The sequence below is a fragment of the Pyricularia pennisetigena genome, chromosome 3, assembly GCF_004337985.1.
Source record: "Pyricularia pennisetigena strain Br36 chromosome 3, whole genome shotgun sequence".
NCBI lineage: Eukaryota > Fungi > Ascomycota > Sordariomycetes > Magnaporthales > Pyriculariaceae > Pyricularia > Pyricularia pennisetigena.
The window spans coordinates 3,782,055-3,807,670 of NC_043742.1; the positions used below are offsets into that span (position 1 = coordinate 3,782,055).

The 25,616-nt window shown below is 40.5% G+C and overlaps 5 protein-coding genes across 5 annotated transcripts; 4 read left to right on the forward strand and 1 right to left on the reverse strand.

Moving 5' to 3' along the window:
• Window positions 1-110: 110 nt before the first annotated feature.
• On the forward strand, window positions 111-1,331 carry PpBr36_02745 (uncharacterized protein; the record flags this gene model as incomplete). The annotated part of the gene is made up of 1 exon (XM_029889923.1): window positions 111-1,331. The coding sequence occupies one exon, from the start codon at window positions 111-113 to the stop codon at window positions 1,329-1,331; it is 1,221 nt and encodes a 406-aa protein (XP_029754424.1).
• Window positions 1,332-1,702: 371 nt separating this feature from the next.
• Window positions 1,703-2,673, reverse strand: PpBr36_02746 (uncharacterized protein; the record flags this gene model as incomplete). The annotated part of the gene is made up of 3 exons (XM_029889924.1): window positions 1,703-1,922; window positions 2,026-2,407; window positions 2,538-2,673. The coding sequence occupies 3 exons, from the start codon at window positions 2,671-2,673 to the stop codon at window positions 1,703-1,705; spliced, it is 738 nt and encodes a 245-aa protein (XP_029754423.1).
• Window positions 2,674-4,811: 2,138 nt separating this feature from the next.
• On the forward strand, window positions 4,812-5,917 carry PpBr36_02747 (uncharacterized protein; the record flags this gene model as incomplete). Its single annotated transcript, XM_029889925.1, has 2 exons — window positions 4,812-5,510; window positions 5,591-5,917. The coding sequence occupies 2 exons, from the start codon at window positions 4,812-4,814 to the stop codon at window positions 5,915-5,917; spliced, it is 1,026 nt and encodes a 341-aa protein (XP_029754422.1).
• A 993-nt stretch (window positions 5,918-6,910) lies between these two features.
• Window positions 6,911-8,274, forward strand: PpBr36_02748 (uncharacterized protein; the record flags this gene model as incomplete). Its single annotated transcript, XM_029889926.1, has 2 exons — window positions 6,911-7,167; window positions 7,287-8,274. 2 exons carry the CDS (start codon window positions 6,911-6,913, stop codon window positions 8,272-8,274), a joined length of 1,245 nt encoding a protein of 414 aa, XP_029754169.1.
• Window positions 8,275-8,538: 264 nt separating this feature from the next.
• Window positions 8,539-9,084, forward strand: PpBr36_02749 (uncharacterized protein; the record flags this gene model as incomplete). The annotated part of the gene is made up of 1 exon (XM_029889927.1): window positions 8,539-9,084. The coding sequence occupies one exon, from the start codon at window positions 8,539-8,541 to the stop codon at window positions 9,082-9,084; it is 546 nt and encodes a 181-aa protein (XP_029754417.1).
• Between the last annotated feature and the right edge of the window lie 16,532 nt (window positions 9,085-25,616).

Sequence of the window (25,616 nt, forward strand, 5' to 3'; positions counted from 1 at the left end):
AAAAAAAAAAAAAAAAAGACTCCTGGTGACAAAAGTCCTTCAGCCTTTTGAGGCCACATCAACCACCCAAAGTCCACAACTCCCCTCGTCATGTCTTGTCGCCACCGCCCATGACACTCACTACTGTCCAGCTGGCCCCGACGGGTCTCCTCCCACCATTGCGGGGTCTGCACGACATCTCGGAGGATGTCATATTCGCTGCTCTTAATAGTCTCCGCTTGATATACTGCCCGATAGTCCCACCGGCCGCGGCTTTTCAACGACGACCATCCAAGTCCCACTTGCCTCCACCCCAGGTCGATTCGGGCTACGTCTCTGGCGACGACGAGGAGAGCTGCTGGGGCGACGACCATGGACAGGGTGCACTGGCTACGCTGCGAGCCGACGCCTTTGAGCGCGACTTTGCGTTTCGCTGGTTGACCTCCCTCATCCTCAGAGCGGACGAGCTGCAGCTCGGCTCGGACGATGCCCGGGAGCAACTGGTCGAGGACGCGTCGGGCCTGCTGGCTTCTCTTACGGTGGCGACGGCCTCGGGCGTCTCAGAGGAAGCCCCAGAGGAGGACCAGGACTGCGGCATCACCCGCGAGTTCACCTTTGACGTAACCGCGACCAGTGAATGCCCAGGCTCGCACCCCCCACCAGTGACGGTGCGACTGTTCGACGCAGACCTCGCGGCGTCGGACCACACGGGCGTCGGGCTGCAGAGCTGGGGCGCATCCATCATCTTCTCGGAGCTCGTCTGCAAAGACCCCGCCCGGCTGGGCCTCACTCGTGCCGCGCCGCGGTCTTGTTCTTCTCCTACTCGCGTCGTCGAGCTCGGCGCCGGCACCGGCCTGGTCAGCCTCGTGCTCGCGCAGCTGCTCCCAAGGGTCGGCGTGGCGAACGCCGAGATCGTCGCCACGGACTACCACCCAGACGTCCTGGACAACCTGCGCGCCAACATCGCGGCCAACGAGCAGGCTTGCGGAGTGCAGGTCGCGCCGCTGGACTGGTCCGACCCCGTGCTCGCCCCGCCTCTGGATGCGCCGGCGGACGTCCTGGTCGCCACCGACGTCGTCTACGCGCCCGAGCACGCCCGCTGGCTCCGCGACTGCGCCTCGAGGCTCCTCTCGCGCGAGGGCGTCTTTTGGCTGCTGGCGACCGTGCGGCCGGCCGGCAAGTTTGAGGGCATCAGCGACACGGTGGAGGATGCGTTTGGTGTTGTGGATGACACTAGTGCCGGTGACGGCCTGCGGATTCTTGAGACGGCCATGCTGGACAAGAGGAGAGGCGTCGGAAGGGGTGACGAGGTTGGGTATCGGCTTTTCAAGATTGGTTGGGCGTCATGGTGAGGCATGATGGTTGGGGAACGATGAATGAATTTTACGGATGCATTATAGAGGGACGGGTTGATGGTAGAAATAAAAAGAAACACCTAGACAAGACAAGACTAAGACTAGACTAGAAATCAGAAATAGACCTAGAGCTAGATAATTTTCCAAAATAGACTTAAGAAAACAGACTTTGGTATGCATCATTGGTGAAGGATAGTAGTGCCCATATTTTATTTTGCATAAATGTTGTGTAACACGCACATAGAGAACCTCGACGCATTATAGAATGTTGAATATACCAACGCTTTTTTTGCTCTAAACCAAGACACTTGGATCTGAAAATTGGTTCCTGAGCACCGATTCTATCCATCCGGGCCAACATTTCCACGCTAAACACTATTCTCACCCTTGGCCCCGACCTGGGCAGGATGAACAATCTCCTTGATGGACTCGTCGCCCAGAACCTCCTTCATCTGGTGGAACATGGCCATGGGGTCGAACCAAATGTCAATCTTTTTGATCTGCAGCTTGTCGTTGAGCGTGGCTACAGCGATGCCTTCGATGTCGATTGCTCCACCGTGTGCTTTCATGGTGACCTTTTCCCCCTTGCTTTAGGTGGGGGGAGGGTTGGAAAGCGTAGTGAGACATGTTAGTAAATCAAGGACAAGAGAGAGAGAGAGAGAGAACAGAAAAAAAAAGGTTATCAACATACTGGTTAACACCCGTATAATTCTCCTTGAAGGTGCCCCAATGCCGCCACCGAAACGCCGCGACGGGCGGCCCGCTGTAGACCTCGAGCACCTCCCAGGCAAAGGTCGGCATCATGCGCTTGAAGGTCTTGTGGCTGCTCTCAAAGGTGCTGTGGGCCGGGCAGTAGAACTCGTTGGACTGGATCAAGGCGTTGTAGGTCCCGACCTCGAGCATGTGCTGGCCCGTCTGCGGCGGCCCGCCGTTGACCGAGAAGCAGTACGCCTCGCGCTCGACGGTGCGCCAGTCGGCCAGGTCCACCTTGAACGACGCCTCGACCTCCCAGTTCTTGACCAGCTTCTCGACCAGGTCGGGCAGTGAGCCCGCTGTGTGGTTTGACTTTTTGCCTGTTGCTCACGTTTTCGGCGTTTTTTTTTCATCGAGGTTGTTCTCGGGTGTTAGTGATGAGTGTTTTGATAGCACTAGGTGAATGGACGGGGGAGTGGAGGAGGTTTTTTTTTTTTTTTTTTCACGCACTCTCGGCCCAGATCCTGCGCGTCTTGCTGTAGTCTGGAGCTCTGCCGTATCTCCATTTTGCCTTGTCCTTGGTCACAGCATTCTCGTCTGTCATGTAGTCTGGCAGTGACGGAGCAGCTTCTTTTGTGGTTGCCATTATGCCAGAGAGGTAAGGCCTGCTGCTATTTTATGTCTGATATAACAATATAAAAAAACACTGGGGTTTTGGCACTTTTTAACTAGGCTTTAGAGCTAGCAGCGAATCAGAAGAAAAAAGAGACGAAGATGTGAAGAAGAGTTGAGAGAGCCGGGTTTAAACTACACCCATTCAACCTGAGTCTTGACAACCTTTTTGTAGCCGTCATCATCACTATCAATGAAACGCTATCATCGCTTACAAGTAACCCCCCCNNACGGTGGCTGACCTGGGTTGGATTGCTTTTCTTTTGACGCTATGATACGCACTGGGCGGGAAGCTCGCCAAGCCGTTTCGACCAGCGCCATATCACGCAGCGCCCGTCTATCCTTCCCCAGGTTCGCTCACCCCTGCAAGACCTGCAGAGGTATTTTTTTCTTGGTTTTTTTTTCTCTTTTGTTTAAATAGTCTCTTTTTTTTTTTCTCCCCTCCCAGGCGGCCAGTCGAGTGCGCATTATGGTCCCCCCCCCTGGCCTCTAGCACTAGGATAAACCCAAAATCACCTGTACAGTAGCTCGCGGTCGCGTGGCAAACGGTCCAGCGTTGGCGTGCAGGCAAACAAGTGCCAAATATTCAGGGTTGACGAGCCTCCCCTGGGGCCTGGACCAATCATGAATATGAAAAGGGAGTCTTGATAAGAACCGACTACCGATTAACCCGTGTCGGGCTCCCACATCCAGGCATCCGGGGCCCCCGGGAAGTAACCTAGATGATCTGGGCACGTCGACTGACTTTCTCTCAGCTCGCTGACTTAAAAAGCACCGATGCCTTGCTACTGCTCCTGGATACCTGGAATTAGCTTCTCGGCATCGAAATATCCAATGAAAAAGCGAAGATGATGTCGTCTAAACATAAATCTGTTCCTTTAGCAAGGGGAGGGGATGATGTCCTGTTTCTCGGGGAGCGGCTGCCGGGGTTCAGCTTTCCCACGTGGATCAAATATTTTCCTCCCGCCCCATGTGAGATCTGAGGGGAAAAACACCAAGACCAGCCCAGAAGCTGAACCGAGAAAAACGACGGTACTATGACGATTGCAAATTTTGCCCAGTACCACGCTTTTCTTTTTTTGTTGTTGATTGGCCACTCCATCACATAAAACAAAAGTGGGCGCGTCGTCAAAATAAACATGGTCGGATATCCTTTTCCCCTTTGGTTACGTGCATTCCGATTTCTGGATGCGAAGTTGCCCAGACCGAAGGGAGGCAACTGACTGATTGGTTCACCGTGTCGTGGCGAGCCATGCCATATGCTCTCCAGTACTATCTCCGTAACGGCAACCCGGGCATGGAGACTTGCATGAATGTGTGTCGCTTTGCTTGTGGATTCTGACGAGAGGCCGCAATGACGAGAGATCGGCGAAGATTTGGTGCAGGAGCAACAAGTTGTTTGCAGGTCGAGAACNNAAAAAAAAAAAGGCAAATGATCATTTATAGCTTTTTCGGGATCAAGTATTGGCCCGCCACAGAATCAAGCTGGGGAGCGAGAAACGATTGAGCATGTGAGAGTGAAGGACAGGATAAGACCAGCATGAAAGAGGCATCCATAACACATCCACACCCTTGGACGTTCTGCTCTGTGGTCACCTCTCAAGGTTATAGATTAAAGCACCACAAGCCTCGGGGATCCGGGACGGTGGGATAGCTGACCGCCAGTTTTTATTTTTATTTTTTATTTTTTATCTCCAGCCGTGTACAACCTTACGGGCGTATCTCGCCAACAACAGCAAATGATGGCACCACAGCATAAACTGCACAAGTTCGGACAATATGTCGCCGCAGCCCATGTGAGAACCTATCGCTCATGTGCTGGCATGCCCAGCTTCAAGTGTGGTTACTCGCAGGCAATATTTGATGCCTTGAAAGGAGAGGACTACTCGTATGGTATTGGACCGGAATTCGTTCGCATGGGGTGACACCAAAGATAGAGCAAATGTGAGCACAAGAGATATGTCCGAACGGTGGGCTGCTCACCAGATGGCTGACCGCATGAGGGTAGAAGAATTATTATAAACGTCGGGGTTGGTCTTGAGCCCTCGACGTGACCAGAATATGTATACCAAGTATACCATGTATACCAGCGACTACATATCGAACTCTAAAATGGTCGAGACGAGACCAAGCGGCCCTGAAAGAGTGTTGACTCGCAAGAACTTATCTTTCCAAACCCTAGATGATGCCACCAGCCTCGTAATCACCCGCGGCTGTCTCATGGAGCCGACGATGCAACCTCCACCTTTCAACTCCAACAACGGAGAAGGTTTATTCATGCACAGAAAACTGATACCGCCACTCGGCTTCACCAGCGGCTACAGCTTTGCCTGCTTTGTCGTCTTTGCCGGCACCCTCATGGGCTTCACGCTGGCCCGCGCCCAGTTCATTGATATAGACGGCGTCATGTGCAGCCCCGCGACGGCGGGCGGTCCCTTGAGGCACGCGGCCCCCGGGGAGTGCTTTTACTTCATCTCTGGCGCGATGCACGAGCGGTTCGGTATCGTGCTGCACCTCGCGACCGTCCTGCCGGCGTCCCTCCTGGCCTGCTTCCAGCTCCTCCCTGCCCTGAGGGCCCGGTTCCCGGCGTTCCACCGGGCGAACGGGTACATGGTGCTGCTGCTGAGCCTGCTGGGGGTGGCGGGCGGGCTCATGATAACCAGGAACGCCTTCTCCGGTGCTCTGGTGACGCAGACGGGGTTTGGACTCGGGGCTGTCGCGTTTCTTGCGGCGCTGGGTATGGGCTGGGTGAGCATGAGACGCATGCGGGTCGATCAGCATAGGGCTTGGATGTTGCGCGCCTGGTTTTACGTGAGCTTTCCCTCTCGGCATGCCTCCGTCTCTGTTCCTTTTTTCATGCGAGCTTATGTTGACTGCTGTAATCTGGCCAGGTTGGGGCGGTCGTGACGACACGAATTTTGATGAGCGTCGGTGCCCAGGTCGTGACAGTCATCGGTGGCTATTACATGCCAGAACCATGCGACAAGATCGAGAGCATGCTGGGTCGCGACCGAACATTGTCTAAATACCCAACATGCAAGAAGTTCTTTGACGGCGAGGCTCTCAGCCAGCACGCGCTGGTGGTGGCAAATATGGCTGGGGAAGTGGACAACATCAGCGCAGCACTTGATGCGGCCGCCGGGATGGCTCTCTGGGCTGCGTTTGTGCTACACGCAGCCGGGGTAGAGATATATGTGAGTCCACAGTTGCCAACGTGACAAGGATAACCTATTGCTGACAAAGTATTGGAAGCTGCATCTGACATGGTCACGTCGGCGACGTCAAACAGCTGGGCATGATTTGGCAGAGCGGCCTGGGGACTTCATGAACCGGTCCGTGGGCAGGCGTGATCGATTAGCCATCACATATGGCGTATTCTAGGAAAGACAGCGAGAGAGAAGCCGAAAGAGCCAGTAAAACTAAAGGATGAACAGCTCAAGATTGAAGATTTTGGCACACGGAAAGCTTATGGGTGAGTTCCCTAAGCCATCGATCGTAGACACTGAATCTGACTCTCAACCTAGTCCAGTCCAGTCTGATCGCAGGATGGACTTAAGAAGGAAGGGTGTAAGCTTTGCAACTGTCAAGCTAATGCGTTCGTATGGTGGGCTCTTTACGCAGTGTCAACACCACGGCAATAATATGCTACCATGAATGGGGAAGGACTGCAGCAGCGAGATAGACGCGAGTAGTACGGCAACCATGGCTAGCAAGGAATGAATAGATGCGCTAGTATTTATCTTCGTTCATTATCCAATAGGCTCTGTTGGATTTCTGAATGTCGATGCTGCTTTATACTAGATGCGCCGTGAAGTGACTGCATGTCTAAAAAAATTAGGCGAGCGAATCTCACTGGCACAGAATAATAAGCCACAAGCCAAGCGCCGCGGGGTTAGATTTTCCCCGATTCAGCAGGGATTCGTGGTTCAACAAGGCTCTTAACTCCGCCAACCCCGGTGCCTTTTCCAGGTTCAGTAGTCGCAAACAGCTCTTTTGCAGGGCTGGAGCTATCCTGATTTAATCTTAGCTCCGTCAAATGCTCCGCTCCATCTTTGACGCCGCCGTCACAACCAAACCCAACCTACATACATGATGGAGCTGAATCCAGTCACTCGACAACAACTTTGCGCAAGTTGCGCCTGCATCCGCGCCATGTCACCACACCACCCTGCCGCATTTCTATATTTTCCAAGGAGTCCGACCCTGGAAGGATGGCAACCTTCTTAGCTTCTCGACTTTCGAGACCAATTGTCCGCAGCATCCGAAGGAACCTACAAACATCGAGCAGAATGTCTACTGCATACACAGCAACCGTTACCAAGACCAGCACCGGTGCCGTGCCTGATGATGTAGCTTCCAAATCTCACCACGTCACGGATAAGCGTGGGAATCGCATCAAGTTCAGAAACCCACATCCTTCCGCTGGCGAAGAACATAGCGTCGTTGACGTCTTTAGGCGCATGGGAAAGTAAGCTCATTACTTTTTCAACTTATCAAATCTATCTTTTTTTTTCTTTTTTTTTTTTTTTTTTTTTTTTCTCACCACCAAGGCCACAGCCAACTAACTCTTTGCTTTCCCAAACACAGAGCACGCAGGAATGGCGAAATGGACATACCCTCAACAGCAAACCACAAGATCAACGTCGTCGAGCCGACCTTCCTCCCCTCGCGAACAACCTCGGACCGCCTACGCGCGACGTGGCTCGGGCACGCCTGCTACTACGTCGAATACCCCTCCGGGATCCGCGTGCTCTTCGATCCGGTGTTTGAGACGCACTGCTCGCCGCTGCCAGAGTTCCTCAGCTCGGCGTACCGCCGCCTTACGCCGGCGCCGTGCCAGGTGGCCGACATACCCATCATCGACGCCGTCGTAATATCGCACTCGCACTACGACCACCTCTCCCACCCGACCGTCAAGCAGATCGCCGCGCGGCACCCGCAGGCCCACTTCTTTGTCGGCCTGGGCCTGGCCCGTTGGTTCCGGAGCAGCGGCATCGCCAACGTGACGGAGCTGGACTGGTGGGAGGATGCCGAGCTGCGCCTCGAGGCCGACGACGGCTCCGTCGACGCCGCGGCGACCATCTCGTGCCTCCCGTCGCAGCATGCCTCCGGCCGCGGTCCCCTGGACAAGGACACAACCCTCTGGGCGTCGTGGGCCGTCTCGTCGGGCGGCAGATCCGTGTGGTTCGCCGGCGACACGGGCTACCGCAAAGTGCCGGAGCTGGCCGCCGGCGAGGACGACTACGGGCCCCAGCACGCCTCCCTGCCGCGCAACCCGGATTTTGCCAGGATCGGCGTCCTCCGCGGGCCTTTTGACCTCGGCCTGATCCCCGTCGGCGCCTACAGGCCGCGCTGGCTGTGGTCGCAGGTCCACGCGGACCCGTTCGACGCCGTCGAGATCTTCAAGGACGCCAGGTGCAAGAGGGCCCTCGGCAAGCACTGGGGCACCTGGCAGCTGACCAGCGAGGACGTGGACGAGCCGCCGAGGCTGTTGAGGGAGGCCCTCAAGAGGTCGGGCATCGCCGAGGAGGGGGTGTTTGACGTCTGTAGCATAGGCGAGTCGCGGGAGTTTTGAGCTCGGGGAGGCGGGGTTATTGTACTATTATAATTGGCCGAAGCGGCTTTTTTTTATTTTTTTTTTTAACCACCTGGGTCTTGGAAGAAAACCTTTGTGGAATTTACCACTTTCATAGACTTGGGCGCTCTCTACGTGCAAGAGCTCGACGACAATGGATGTAGAAATTCAAACAATGCCTATAGCACTACAATGGTTACAGAAGTCACGAAAAAGAAAAGCAAACGGAGGGAAAAGCAAGAATAAAAGATCTGCACGGAGGTAATGCATCACTCCTCGGCCGCGAACGCGTATTGGTACTGCTCCCTGGTGTGCCTCCCGCTGTTTTTTTTTTTCGGCGGCTATGCGGATCCAGTGGCAGCGGTAGGCTGCTTCGGCGCGCGTCACGAGGTGCCAGGGACCCTGATATCAGGGCGGCGGCTGGGGGTGCGGGTGCCGTCCGAGAAGGTGATGGGGCTTGCGGACATATCGTACGGACCTGTCTGCCTCGCATCCCCTCCTCCGCTTGATGAGCACAATATCTTGTCGGTGTTACCACTGTACGTGTTGACCAGCTTCAGCCTGAGCATGAATAATTCCCTCGGCGGACGTATCGACCGCCGCTACAGCTTGGGCACGCGGATCACGCGCATCAGGCTCACGGTAAAGTTGTCGCACCCATCGACGAACTCAGGCCTTCGGATCAGCCCCGGCTCGACAAGGGCGTTGCCCGATATAACGGTGACGGTGGAGCTGCAGCGTGGCCTCGAAATTTTACAAGGCCCAGTCCTCGGTCTCGTGGATGCGCTTCTTGACGGTCCTCTCCGTTAACCTACAGAGTGTCGAATGAATATTTTATTCATCATCAAATCGCCAAAATAACACGATTACATACGACCATACCCACTGGAATATACAGAATCCCGCCCGCTCTCCTCCACAATGGGTAACCCACAAATGGTCATGACCCGGAAGTGGTCAACCTAAGGTTAAAATTAATCTTTTATAACATTTTAACGAATGATTCAATAAAGGCCAAAATCGGTGTGTAAATAAAACCAAAAATTGTAATTTCAGTGCTCAGACTAGACCCCTGCGGGGTCCGAGCGCTCCATGTACCTTTCAGCCACATGGCTTTTCGGCCAGTTTGATTACCGAAAAGATCGCGCTCGTTCTAGTCTGAGGACAACTTGTCGCATTTCGCCGTCTATGGCGGTACCATTAACGACAATTTGTTAGTTTGAGGTAGTCTCAGTGCTTAGACTAAACCCCCCTGCTTCGCAATGGGGACCGAGCGTTCCATGTACCTTTTAGCCACATGGCTTTTCGACCAATTACATTGGCCGAAAAAAACGCGCTCGTTCTAGTTTGAGGACAACTTGTCGCATTTCGCCGTTTGTAACCGTACGCCGGTACTAATAACGACAATTTGTCGCATTTCGCCGTTTATAGCTGGTATATATATTGTATTCGCATTATAACAGCAAAAAGAAAATGGTAAAACTATAGTATGTAATTAAATATTCGAATAGAAAAATAAATAAAAGTCATAATAATATAACATAAGCTGCGTTGAATTAATTGGAGCTTGGTGATCCGTATAGAAAAAACCGCGTTCCTGTAGCCCGATGTATGTGGAAAGATATTTAAATGTTTAGTTAAATGTGTAATTTTTCATTATATTTAATTATTATTTTGAGTCGCGGTATATAAAATTGATTTAAAAGTGAGTTACAGTATCTAAAGCTTAGCGGACCTAGAACTACAGAGTGCATGCAATTATCGTTTAAAATTACAGTTTGATTGGTATTTTTATGTTAATTAATAATGTATTAAAATGTTAAATAATTTACGCAAATGTTAGTAAAATGAAAAAAGGCTTCAGTATAACGATTCTCTTATAGATCTATATACACATATTATTTAACCGTTTTTTTATGAATTTTCCTTGATTAAATAAAGTAAAAAATAGAAACGTAATACAAATTTAGCATTCTTTTATATGAAAAAATAATATAAGCTGGTATTATAAATCAGATTTCACGCTGACGTTTGTTTATATATTTAATCCAGTCTCTGAACTTTTGGCTTTATTATGTTGAAAATTGGTAAGATTATAAACCAGTTTCGATTGTGAATTATATACAGAATTAAATATACCTTACCTATCCGCTTACTTAACGGCTTGTATAATTCGATATATGTACCAAACTGCGACGTTATATTGTACATATATAAGCCACCCCCCTCGTGCCAGATCTACAAAATTTGGCTACTAAACAAAAATAATATAAGATTCACTAAATAAAGCAAAAAGTAGATAAAAAATATACATTTAGCATTTTTTTGTATAAAAGAATCTTCATAGCCAATATTATAAATTCAATCTAGCGTGGACGTTTGTTTATATACGTATCCAATCCCTGAAAGTTTAGTTTTATTATCGTTGAAATTGGTAAAAATATAAGCGAGTTTCGATTATAAATTGTTAATTATATGCGTTATTTAGCATATAATAGCTCCACTTACATTTATATATAAGCTACAATAGTGGTACGACCAGACAGTTGGGCGGGTACCAGGGAGGCCAGGCGGGGTCACACCCCTCCTAACGACACTCGACCAAAAAAACACCGACCGGCAGGAAATCAGTCTCAGGGCTCATCCCTGAAGCCCAGAGCTCCACAATTAATCCATTTCGTGGCTCAATTGCGGCTTTGCAATGTACCTGTAGGTCCATCCAAAAAACACTCTGGTTCAGGTTTGAGGACAATTTGTCGATTTTCGCCGTTTATAGCGGTATTTTTGGCCTTTTTTCGACCGATATTCCTTTATTATTCCACAACCACGCAAAATATTGAAAAAGGAAAATATCGTTGAAAATAGCGTTTAATACCGCTATTAGCAGCGATTCGATTTATTTTTTTTTCTTTTATAATGGCCGAATTCGATACCACCTGCCTTTAATCCGTTTATGGCGGTATTGTTTTTTCGATTTTTTTTCGATTTTTGATTTTTTTTAATATTATTTTTAATTTTTGACCAAATTTTATAATTTCTGCACGTGGAGGGTCCCATATATGCATATATCGTTGAAACAAATTTTGGTGCATATATTATATTATATAAGCAGTTAAATAAACGGATAAGCGAAGTATATATTTTTTATATACTATTTATAATCGAAAATTGTTTATATTTTTACCAATTTTAGCGATAATGAAACTAAACCCTCCAAGATTCGATAACCTATATAAGCAAACGTCCAAATTTAATTTTGCTCATAATATCGGCTTTAAAAACTGTTTAATATCAAAAAAAGCTAAGTGTGTATTTTATAAATCTTTTTGCTTTATTTGATTAATTTTATATTATTTTTATTTTGCAGCTACATTTTGTTGCTTTTGCGTGTGGGGGGTGACATATATATATTTAATATTATATTACATTTTGGTACGTATATCCGATTATATAAGCCGTTAAATATGCGGATAAGTAAAGTGTATCCAATTTTATATATATTTTACAATCGAAATGCTTTTACATTTTTATTAATTTTAACATTAATAAAACCAAGATTTGAGCAAGTGGATTATGTATATAAATAAACGTTAACGTAAAACCCGATTTACAATACCGGCCCTTTTTATTTTTTTTTCAAAATAAATGCTAAATTTGTGTTATTTTTGTATTTTTTGCTTTATTTAATTGAATAAAATTTATGAAAAAAGAACTTATATACGATTTATTAACAAATTGATTAAGGAATGTATGATTTAAAAATATCTTAGTTCTACCAGTATTTGCGTAAATTATTTAGTTTTTTAACAAATTGTTAATTTATATAACAATATTAATTAAACTTTTGTTTTAATCGATAATTGCATGCACTCTGCAGTGCTAGGTCCATCAAGCTATAAAAACTGTAACTTAGACTAAAATTAGTATTATATACCATTATTTAAGATAAGAATTAAATATAATGAGAAATGACAAATTTTACTCAATATTTTAATATCTTTCCAAATACAGTGGCTACCAAAACGCGGCCGGCAGACAAATAATCAACGAACTCCAGTAAATCTAACGCAAATTACTATATATTTTTATAATTTTTGTTTGTTTTTTTATTTGAATATTTAATTATATACTATGGTTACACTATTCTTTTGCTATTATAATGCGAATATATTGTATACACCCGCTATAAACCTTAAAATACTACAAATTATCCTTATATTAATAAAATAATCATCAGCGATATCGCAACATTAGGTATATTATTAATAATTCCGTTATAAACGGCGAAATGCGACAAAATGTCCTCAGACTAGAACGAACGCGATCTTTTCGGCCAATGTAATTGGTAGAAAAGCCATGTGGCTAAAAGGTATATGGAGCGTTCGGTCCCCATTGCGGAGCAGGGGGGTCTAGTTTGAGCACTGAGACTAGCAGGAAATAGGATTACATAAGGACCTAATTACATGACAGCACGTAACCACCAAAAAGTAATTTCGGTTAATTTGTAAAACCTCGATTAAAAATTACAAAATAAACAAATCAGGAAAAATCACATTGGAAACATAATTTATATAAAGCACGTTCATTACCATATAAATAAAACTTAATTCAAAATTGTTTAGCAACAATCAACTTACTACCTACCCAGGAATCGACTATAATTTCACCCCAATTATTAAAACCCCCAATTACCCAGTTAAAACGCTCAATTGCTTTAACCCATTATATTTTACCTTAAAAACAAATTACCCAATACCTTAATCGTAATATTTTAATTGATGTTATTTAATATTTTACTTTAAAATATACCGAATAATATCGCCGAAACGATATTTTCCAACAAAACCACCCTTTAAACCCCTTTTACCATTAACGCTCCGGCCAACGTTAACGCCTTACCCCAAATAATCGCGTCGCTCCAAACGGAAAATCGATAATTTTAAAAATGGATAACCGAACAAATTAATCGAACTAATAGGAATTATATCAAATACCCTTTACCATTACCCTACGATAACACCCTGAATACTTTGCAGGAATCTTTTACAAAAACCCGGGTTTACCTTTATTTTAACGAAAACAATCTCGATAATAATGTAAACAAAATTATTTACGCAATTTCGTTATTAAAAAACGATACGTTCGCCGGGTTCGAACCAACCCTACGAAGTTATTTGGACTACGAAAACAAAACCGTAAAATTAAAACTAACCGCATTTTCGACGATTACGAAAATTTCGAAAAATATTTTAAAGGAGTATTCGGTAACCTAAACGAAAAACGCACGGTTAAACGTAAACTGGTGCGCTTTACCCAAACCAAATCGGTATCCAAATATATTGATAGATATCGACAAATTACCGCCAAATTATTATAGGGCCCCGAAGCCTAAGAACACGCTTTTATACGGAATTTGAAAAAAAATCAAAAACGAATTCGTTAAAAAAAACGACCCGACATTTTAGCCGAATATATAAAATTAGCAATTAAAATCGTGTTAACAATATAAGCTGCTAACAGGGGGTTAGGCGTTAGCCTAGGTGCGGCGTGGTGCTAGTTGCGGTGTAAAAGCCTGTAATTACAGGGTTTACATACATTAAATTCACTAATTTTGGGATTAATAGATTTGATTCATTGGTGGGGGAGACTTTGCTTTATCTCCTTTACATACTTTCCGACATCGAAGTGGGGGTCCGCACCCCGCAAAGGGTTCCGGTGCCGCACACGATTTTCCGAAAAATTATTTTGTATACGTTGTTGAAAAAACACCCTCATTTCCATATAAACCATTTTGGGTTCGCACTAATTTGCTGATTTGGTGAGAATTTTAACCCGGTACAGGGTAGCTGACTCGTAAAAGCAGGGTGGGTATTAAACCCGGTACAGGGTGAAACCCCATTCGTTAACTTTGAATCGCAACTCCTGCAACACACAAAATATAACAAAAAATTTAATAACCTTAGCAGCCCCATTTCGGCACTATTTATTGTGGTTTATATACAGATAAAGGTGGACCCATTACATGCTAAATAACGCATATAATTAACACCCCCTTTTTTGCTATTATTCACATAAAGTCGGAAAAAAAATATATAAAAATAAAACCCTAAAAAAAAGATCCCCCTTATATCCCAACCCGATTCGAACTCCCGATATGAACCCCCTGGATGACTAAGCCCTCCGTACCGACCTGTAACCTCCGAAATGGACGAACCCCCGAATTGGAAAAAACCCCCAAAATTATAATAACCCCCGGATTCTAACCCCCGATTCGCATGATATTAACCCACGGAATTAACTATTAAACCAAATAGCTAATTTGGCTATTCGTTGGTAACAATCCAAATTAGGCATATTATATAGGGTATTTCGAATGCGTAAATCGCCCAAAACACGAATTTTTTCGATTTTGATTCAATTTCTGGTATAAGGTCGGTATAAATTGCTTATTAATCAACCTGTGCAGGGTAAATTCGGGTAATACGGCCGGTATTGGGTTAACAAAAATCCAATATTTGCAAATAAAGGAAATGTAATGGGTAATTAGTTAATAAATCAATTAAATACCCTAAAATTTAGTAGGTAAAAATCAAGTTTTTAGGGGTTTAAGCCCTATAAGCTTTAAAACGACCTTATAAATTGGAAGCGTTCAAGGTTTTATTCAACCGTTAGCGGTTATTTGTTTGGATTCCAGGTATTTTAAGGTTATTAATCCTTTTGTAACTAATTCCCGTACGTAATAAAATTTTAATAACGTATATTTAATACGTTGGTAGTACGTAAGGTTATATGCGCTAGCTATAAAACCTGTATTATTTCCAAATATAGGAATAAGGCCTTTTATAGGTAGTCCAATTTCTATAAATAAGTTTTTAAACCACTGTGTTTTACGCAGGGTTTCCGTTAAGGCATCGGTTTCGGTTTTTGGAATGTTTAAAACTATAATATTAGCCTTTCTGCACTTCCACGTTATAGGGCCCCCAAATAGGGTATACAAATATCCGTAAATGGATTTTAAATCTTCCCTAGCCCCGGCAAAATCGCTATTACTAAAACCCAATAATTTTAAGCCTTTAAAACCCCCTATTAATAAATTGGGTAGTAATTCGGCTTTAAATATTCTATTCCCGTAACAAATAAATAAGGATTTAATACCCGTTAAATAACGTAATAGGTTTTTAATTACCGTTAAATGGATTGTAATAGCTTTTATTAAAAAACGTAAAAACCATTAAACCCTAAAACCGATATCCGGGCGCGTTAATAATATTACATATATAAGGGTACCGATAATACGCTGTAATAGTTTAATTTCCAACGCATTTACGGGTTTACCCCCGCTATATTTTAGCCCACCCGGTTGTAAAGGAACAGATATAAGTTTGCAATTAGTTAATCCGAACGTTGTTAATATTTTTTTTATATACTGATTTTAATGGAGTTAAAATAGGCGTTTAAGCCTATCCTTTATAATTTAAACGCCTAAAAAATAGGCTGCAGGGCCCCTGTTTTCCAACGCGTATACCTTATTTAAAACGGGCTTTTAAATCCTGAATATATCGCAATTTAGGACTTTTTAGCAGGTAGTCGTATATAAAAGTAACGATAAAATGTTTGGATTTAACGTTATGAAAAACAGCGGGATTAGAAATTAATGGCTTAAAACCTTTTTTTAAAAATAGGGTTTTAAATTTGTTTTGCCATTTTCTTGGACCCTGTTTCAAACCATATAACGCTTTTTCCAACTATATAACCTGCCATTCTTTCGGGTTATAACCTATTTGCACTAAAATTTTAGCGGTGGTAGGGTTACAATTTTTTACCCATTCGTTAAAACCGTCTGGTATTTGCAAATATATATTTACGTCGGTAAAATTACTATTTAAAACGCATCGATAAAATCGATTTATTTTATTTCCCAATTTTATGCATTAGCTAAAGCTAATAATATACGCCGAATAGGTGGTATACTAATGCTAGCAAGAATTTTAATATAATTTAGACTTTCGACCTGTAAAAAACCCCTAATAACAAACCTAGCTTTGTATTTTATATGTGAACATGGCTAGCGCAGGGCTCATTTTATTAGCTACCCTGCATTATCTTATAACGGCTAGCACGGGCTAATTTTATTAGTCACCCTGCATCGAATAAATAAATAAATAACAAATAAAACGTATAGGCGTTTATACACACAAAGCTTTATATATTACGTCTTTGTTCATAATTTCAACAACAAAACAAATACGTCATATTTAATCTAGCTTAATGGTATAATGCACGTACCATAATCTATATCATATATACGTTGAAGTGCGTGGGTTCGAATCCCGTTGTGGTCGCAGATTTTCTGTGCATGCATAAGCACAATAGGCCGTTAGGCTCAATGGGCCGTTAGGCTCAATAGGTCGGCAGGTCAGTCACATGAATAAGGCCAAATCATGTGACGTGACCCCGCATTCCGGACATCCGGATCGAAGATCTGCACCTATGGATTCGAACACGTAATTCAGAACTTAGCCTTAGATTCATCATCCTTCATAACCTTTATCGATTTAAGGATACAACGAATCCATTGTGCAACAATATATTATCTCTATTACCCGCTAGCAGACGGTTATCTGCGCTTTCAACGTTCCATCAGCCTTATACGTGATCCACCTTTCCTCGCGTCCAAGATTAAGCTTATACTATTTCGTAACCATCTCACAGGCGGAACGGGATGATTAAATTGCGGTGCACGGACCGCAATTGGATGATTAAAGACGACGCAGGGGCCGTACGCATAGTTTTTAGCTAGCGGTGCAGTAACAACGTATTGTCGCCAAATTTAAATAAAAGACTACACCGAATATATCCAAATACAGCAGAATATATCGTTATTACCCCTTATATTAGATTCTACCACGATATACCAATAAAACCACGATTTTACGCACAGTGTTTAATAAATAGAAATACGGTAACTAATTACTCAAAATTCACAGATTAGTAACGTGAAAAGATAAATCGGGTGCACGAAAGGCCATCCCGTTGAATATTTAAACGCTGGAATCAGGTTTATATTACTGGTTAAAATTCAAATTAAATAATTTACTATTGGAAAAATTAGAAATTTGTAGATTGGACGAATTTAATGAGTTTATAGTAAAGAATTAGATTGTACGTTATTGTGCGACAGTTATAAAGTTTTTATTAAAACGAATAACATTTATAGAACTGGTAATAACAAACAATATACCAGGTACGCGCGACGATAACAACCACGAATTCGAGGGGTAATAATTGCCTATAACGAGGTTATTACGCATACCTATTGGGACCAAAATAAACGAAACGAATAGTCTCAATGCTTAGACAAGACACCCCTGCTTCGCAGTGGGGACCGAACGCTCTATGTTTCTTTTAGCCACATGGTTTTTCGACCAATTGCATTGGTCGACGTTCGTTTTAATTTAAGAACAATTTTTCGCATTTCGCCGTTTATGGCGGGTATATATGTTATGTTATAAGCAGGCCTTATAAACGCCCTGCGACCGTACGTTGAATGCAATTAACTGCAATGTTTATGCGCGCAACCAATTAAACAGCGGTATAATTAACATATTATAATTAAAATACAATAGCGAAAAAATCAGTTTAACCGTAATATGCAATTACATATTCGACTAAAATATTAAATAAACATTATTAAAATATAAAATGACCTGCGCTGGATTAACTGAGGTTTGAACGCTCTGTTACTAAAGACCGCGTCCTTACATCTAATTTATTTGGAAAGATATTTAAATATTTAGTAAAACGTATATTCTGTTATTATATTTAATTATTATTTTCAATTATGGTATATAAAGCTGGTTTAAAATGGGATAGTAATATCTATGATTTAGCAGATCGGAGACAGCAAGATGCGTGCAATTATCGATTCAAAGAAAGCTTTTATTAAGACTTTTATATTACTTATTAATTTGTCGCAAAACTGAATAATTGACGCAAATAATCCCAAGATGAAGAGGAATTATAATCTATACACTTCGTTACAGGTTAATGTATTATGGTCATTCAATTTCCTGTTGATAGATTTTGTTCAATCAAATAAAGCAAAAAATAGAACAGTGGCACAAATTTAAGATTTCCTGTTATAAGGAAATAACATAGACGAGTATAAAGAATTAGGCTTCACGTTGACGTTTCTTTAAATACTTCACTTGATCACTGAAATTTTGGTTCTATTATTGTGAAGATTGGTAAAAATATAAAAGCGTTTCAATTGTAAGTTATATATAAAATTATATCCATTTTAGCTATCCTCTTATTTAACGGCTTATATAGTTCGATATATATACTAAATCGTAATAGAATATTGTATAAATATATGTATATATAAATATATACCACCGACCACGTGCAAAATGCATCAAGTTTAATTGCAACACATAATAATATAAAATCAATCAAATAAAGCAAAAAGTCGATAAAAAATACATATTTGGCTTTTTTTTGGAAAAGGAAGTTTTAACGCGGATACTGAGAATTGGATCTATCGTGGACGTTTCTTTATATACATAATGCGATCCCTGTAATTTTGGCTTTATTATCGTCAAACTTGGTAAAAATATAAACGAGTTTCCTTTGTAAATTATACACAAAAATGTGTATACTTTACCTATCCGCTTATTCAAGGATCTATATAGTCCGGGTTCTATACCAAAGAATAATATAACGGTATATATATACGGTCCTCCACGTGCAAAAGCTATAAATTTTGGTTCAAAATTCAAAATAATATTAAAAAAGTTTGAAAATCGAAAAAGAAATCGAAAAACCAGTACCGCTATAAACGGATTAAGGGCAGGTCGTATCCAATTCGGCCGTAATAACAAATAAAAAAATAAATTAAATTGCTGCTAATAACGGTATCAAACGCTATTTTTAACGACATTCTCTTTTTTTAATATTTTGCGTAGTTGTGGAATAATAAAGGAATATCGGTCGGAAAAATACCAAAAATACCGCCATAAACGGCGAAAATCGACAAATCGTCCTCAAACCTAAGCCAAAACGCTTTTGAAATGGACCTACAAGTATATTGCAAAACCGCAATTAAGCCACGAACTGGAACGAAATGGATTAATTGTGGAATTCTACGTTTGAGGGATAAGCCCTAAAATTAAATTTAACTTAATTTCAATGTTTAAACTAAACCCCTTTGCTTCGCAATAGCGACCGAGCGTTCCATATACCTTTCGACAAAATGGTTTTTCGACCAATTATATTAGCCAAAAAACGCGCTCGTTTTAGTTTGAGGACAATTTATCGCATTTCGCCGTTTATAACGGTACGACCAACGATAATTTGTCGTATTTCGCCGTTTATAGCGTGTATATATATTGTATTCGTATTATAATAGCAAAAAGTGGTATAAATATGGTATATATTTAAATAAATGAATAAAGAAATAAATAAAAATGATAAAAATATGAAATAATCTGCGTTGGATTGATTGGAGCTTGGTCATTCTTTTCCTGAAAACCGCGATTTGGTAGCAAATACATCAGGAAAGATATTTAAATAATTATTACAATTTGTATTTTTTATTATATTTAATTGATATTTTAAATAGTGTTATATAATATTAATATAAAATTAGGGTACAGGTTTTATAGCCTAGCGGACCCAAAAGTGCAAAATGCATGCAATTATCGGCGAAAATGAAAGTTTTATTAATATTTGCATATAAACTGATAATCTTTTAAAAAACTGCAAAAATTAGGCAAGTATTGGTGGAATGGAAATGTATTTTAATATATCCATTCTTTTGTAGATTTACTGAGAATGTTGTTTAATCTTCTTTTATGAATTTTATTAAATTAAATAAAATAAACAAATATAAAAAATAACACAAATTTATCATTTATTTATATAAATAAACAAAAAAAACAGGTATTATATATTGGACTTTACGCTAACGCTTTTTCATATCCGTAGTCCGCTCCTTTTAACTTTGGTGTTGTTAATGTCCAAATTGGTAAAAATATGAAAGCATTTCAATCGTAAATTTTATATAAAATTAAACTCACCTTGCATATCCGTTTATATAACGGCTTATATAGTCGGAAATGCGTACCAAATTAATTTTCTATATTACCTGCATGTATGCCACCCTCTGCGTGCAGAGACCATAAATTGTGGCTGGAAAACAAAAATAATATAAACTTAAGTAAATAAAGCAAAAAAGAATATAAAATACACATTTAGCATTCTTTAATATAAATAGGCTTTGAAACCAATATTTTAAACTGGGTCTCACGTGGATGCCCGTTTGCACACGTGATCCGGTCCCTGAAATGTTGGTTTTATTATCGTTAAAATTAGTAAAAATATTAACGAGTTTCCATTGTAAATTATATATTCAAAAGTGTATATTGTGCCTATTCGTTTATTCAGTTGCTTACATAATTTGGATATACACCAAAGCTTACTATAACGGTATATATATATATGTATACATACGACCCTCCACGTGCAAAAATCATAAAATTTGGTTGAGAATTAAGAATAATATTAAAAAAAGTCGAAAATCGAAAAAGAAATTAAAAAGACAGTATTGTCATAAACGGATTAAGGGCGGGTGGTATCCAATTCAGCCGTTATAATAAATAAAAAGATAAATTAAATCGCTGCTAATAACGGTATTAAATGCTATCTTCAACGATATTTTCTTATTTCATATTTTGCGTGGTTATTGAATAATAAGGGAGTGTCGGTCGAAAAAATGCCAATAATACCGCTATAAACGGCGAATATCTACCAATTGTCCTCAAACCTATATTAAAACGTTCTTTCGATGGACCTACAGGTATATTGCAAAACCGCCATTAAACTACGAAATGGAGCGAGGCGAACGAAACGGATGTATTGTGGAGCTTTGGGCTTCAGAGATAAGCCCTGAAACTAAGTTTAACCTTAGGTTTATCACCTTCTATAATCTTCATCGATTTAACTATTTAACGAATGGACTGTCCAACAATAATATATTATTGTTATTACCCATTAATAAGCGGTTATTTGGCATTTGTACGTTCCGTTGACCTTATACGTGATCCCCTTTTCCGCGCGTTCAAAATTAAACTTATTTTATTTTATAACCTCCTTATAAGGTGTGTAGGGTACATAAGGTTGTTGTTGTTTACAAAACCGTTAAAAAGGCAAACTGTTTACCTAGGTTTAACAAAATTTGGGCAATTAATTGCATTATTTATATTCAAATCACTTTGTTAAACGTGTAAATAAAACTGCATTCCTTATACCCCCTAATATTGTCAATTCGTTGAGAAGTAATATAATAACCCTTAGACCCAACCCTTATGATTAAAAGCCCGTAATTTTGTTATTCATGGATCGGAAATTACGTTTTCGGTGGTCGATCCGATTATAATATAAAACCGGATTTGAGGTTTTAGTGGCTATGAAAAGTTTTTCCAATGTTTTAAAACTACGTGCGCGCGCTACCCCACAAAGTTCCACTTTAATAAAAGGCACGAAATTAATATAGAATTTTAAAATTGGTTTGCAAATAAAAGTATTGATTTTAGCACTTTTAACCCCTATAACCACGGTTAAAATGGGTGAACGGAGCGGTCCGTTAAAGTTATTTGAAATAGGCTTGCATCTATTATTATTGCGGCGAATTTATTATTATATTTATTATATTATTTACTACCCACCGTAACTGATTTTATAAACCGTATAGCGGTAATTAATATGGAATTAACATTTTACGACGATTTCTATACCGAAGTTTAAATTAAACTGCCATATAAACCCAGTTGAGGCCATTTCCGGGTTTTTTGTACCGTATACCAGGTTATTATACCGCTGGAAAAACGCCAAAAATCTAATAAATTGGTTCCCCGTACCGAAACAGTAAAGTGGTTAACCCATTTGTCCAAGTTTACATCGTAGGTTTACGCCCCCGCTAAACGGGCCGTATATAGAACTTTTACCGTAAAAATTTTAAAAAATGCACCCGTTAAGGAGTTGGCTATTCCCGGGAAAGCGCTACAGCTTTTAAAGGGGGATTTTAGATTTAAATTTGAAAACGAAATTTATAGCGCCAAAATTTGGATCCAATAAATAGTTATTTCTTATAACCCGTTTCAAGGCCTTTAACCCCTGTTCATATTATGTTATTTAGGCTCATATAATTGTTAATAATATAAATTATTAACAGGGGTTTACGCATTAGCTAAAGTGCGGCGTGGTTCTAGTTGCGCTATAAAAGCCTGTTATTAAAGGGTTTAAATGCATTAGAATAGTATATTAATTTTGGGATTAATAATCTAAGTTCATTGGTCGGAGAAATTTTGCTTTATTTCCTTCATATACCCTCCGATATCGAAATGGGGGTTAGTACCGCAAACAACGTTCCGGTGCCGCACACGATTTTCCGAAAAAGAATTTTGTATAGGTTGTTGAAAAAACACCTTTATCGTTACACAAACCATTTCTGGGTTTGCACTAATTTGCTCATTTGGTAAAATTTTAAACCGGATATAAGGTAGCTAACGCGTAGGTCTAGGCTCGGTGTTAAACCCGGTATGTGGTAATTAAACCCATTCGTTAACCGTTGAATCGCAACTCGTGCAATACAAAACAAAACGGAAAATCCGGCAACCTAATAAACCCACTTCGGCACTATTTATTGTGGTTTATAAAAAAAAGAAAATAGACCTATTACAGGCTGAATAACGCATATAATTAACACTATTATTTCTTTTATTTATAATTATTGGATTTTTATTAGCCCAATACCAACCGTTTTACTTAAACCTACCCTATACGGGTTTATTAATAAACCGTTTATACCCACCCAATACCTAAAATTAAATCAAAATTAAACTAAAACGCGATTTACCAATTTGAATTAGCCTATATATTACATTTATTTAGAATATTTAACAACGAACATTTATACCAATTATTTGGCCGAATGGTTAGTTCCCTAGTCTCAGGGCTCATCCCTGAAGCCCAGAGCTCCACAATTGATCCACTCCGTTCGCTTCGCTCCACTTCGTGGCTCAATTGCGGCTTTGCAATGGATTTGTGGGTCCATCCAAAGAACATTTTGGTTCAGGTTTGAGGACAATTTGTCGATTTTCGCCGTTTATGGCGGTATTTTTGGCCTTTTTTTCGACCGACACTCCTTTATTATTCCACAATTACGCAAAATATTAACAAAAGAAAATATCGTTGAAAACAGCGTTTAATATCGCTATTAGCAGCGATTTAGTTTATTTTTTTATCTTCTATAATGGCCGAATTCGATACCACCTGCCCTTAATCCGTTTATGGCGGTACTGCTTTTTCGATTTTTTTCTCAATTTTCGATTTCTTTTAATATTATTTATAATTTTGAAGCAAATTTTATAATTATTGCACGTGGAGGGTCGTATGAGTGAATATATCGTTATAGTAAGTTTTGGTGCATATACCAAATTATATAAGCAGTTAAATAAACGGATAGGCACAGTATATACTTTTTTATATATAATTTATAATCGAAACTCGTTTATATTTTTACCAATTTTAACGATAATGAAACCAAAACTTCAGAGATTTGATTACGTATATGAACAAGCGTTTTAATCCAGTCCCACTTATAATATCGGCTTTGAAAACTGTTTAATAAAAATAAATGCTAAATACGTATGTTATAAATCTTTTTGCTTTATTTAATTAATTTTATATTATTTTTGTTTTGCGGCCAGATTTAGTGGTTCTTGCACGTGGGGGGTGGTATAGAAATACTTAGTATACTATTACACTTTGGTACGTATATTTGATTATATATGCCGTGAAATATGCGGGTAAGTAAAATGTATCCAATTTTATATATATTTCACAATCGAAATGCTTTTACATTTTTACCAATTTTGTTATCAATGAAACCAAAATTTGAAAAGATGGATTATATATATGAACAAACGTCAAGGTAAAACCCGATTTACAATACCGGCTCTTTTGTTTTTTCATATAAAAAATGCTAAATTTATGTTATTTTTGTATTTTTTGCTTTATTTAGTTAAATAAAATTTGTAAAAGGAAAACTCAAATAAAATTTATTAATAAACTCCTAAAACAATGCATGAATTAAAAATATTTTAATTTTACCAGTATTTGCGTAAGTTATTTAGTTGTTTGACAAATTGTTAATTGATATAGAAATATTAACAAAACTTTTATTTTAATCGACAATTGGATGCGTTTTGCAGTGTTAGGTCTATTTAACAATGAAAACTGTAGTTTAAACAAAAGAAAATATTACATACCATTATTTAAAATAAGAATCAAATATAATGAAAAATTACAAATTTTACTTAATATTTTAATATTTATCTAAATACAGTGGCTATTAAAACGCGGCCAGCATTCCAATAATCAATAAACTCCAATAAGTTCAACGCAAATAATTGTATATTTCCATAATATTTATTTGGTTTTTTATTCGAATATTTACTTATATTTTATAGTTACACCATTTCTTTTTACCATTATAATACGAATATACTATATATACCCGTTATAAACGGCAAAATACCACAAACTATCCTTATATTAATCAAATAATTATTAGCGATATTGCAATATTAGGTGTATTATTAATAATACCGGTATAAACGGCGAAATGCGACAAATTATCGTTGGTGGTACCGCCATAAACGGCGAAATGCGACAAAATGTCCTCAAACTAAAACGAACGCGATTTTTTCGGCCAATGTAATTGGTCGAAAAACCATGTGGTTAAAAGGTATATAAAGCGTTCGGTCCCCATTGCGGAGCAGGGGGGTCTAGTTTAAACACTGAAATTAGCGAAAATCGACAAATTATCCTCAAACCTAAACCAGAGCGTTTTTTAGATGGACCCACAAATACATTGCAAAACCGCAATTGAGCCACGAAATGGAGCGAAATGAATTAATTGTGGAGCTATGGGCTTTAGGGATAAGCCCTGAGACTATGCATTTATTGCATTAATTTTACCACGCCGCACCTAGTGAGTACCTAGTTTCAGGGCTCATCCCTAAAGCCCAGAGCTCCACAATTCATCCACTTCGTGGCTCAATTGCGGCTTTGCAATGTACCTGTGGGTCCATCCAAAGAACGCTTTGGTTTAGGTTTGAGGACAATTTGTCGATTTTCGCCGTTTATGGCGGTATTTTTGGCCTTTTTGCGACCGACACTCCCTTATTATTCCACAACCACGCAAAATATCGAAAAAAGAAAATATCGTTGAAAATAGGAATTATTAAGCCTTTTTCATAAATTCAAAACTTTTTGCA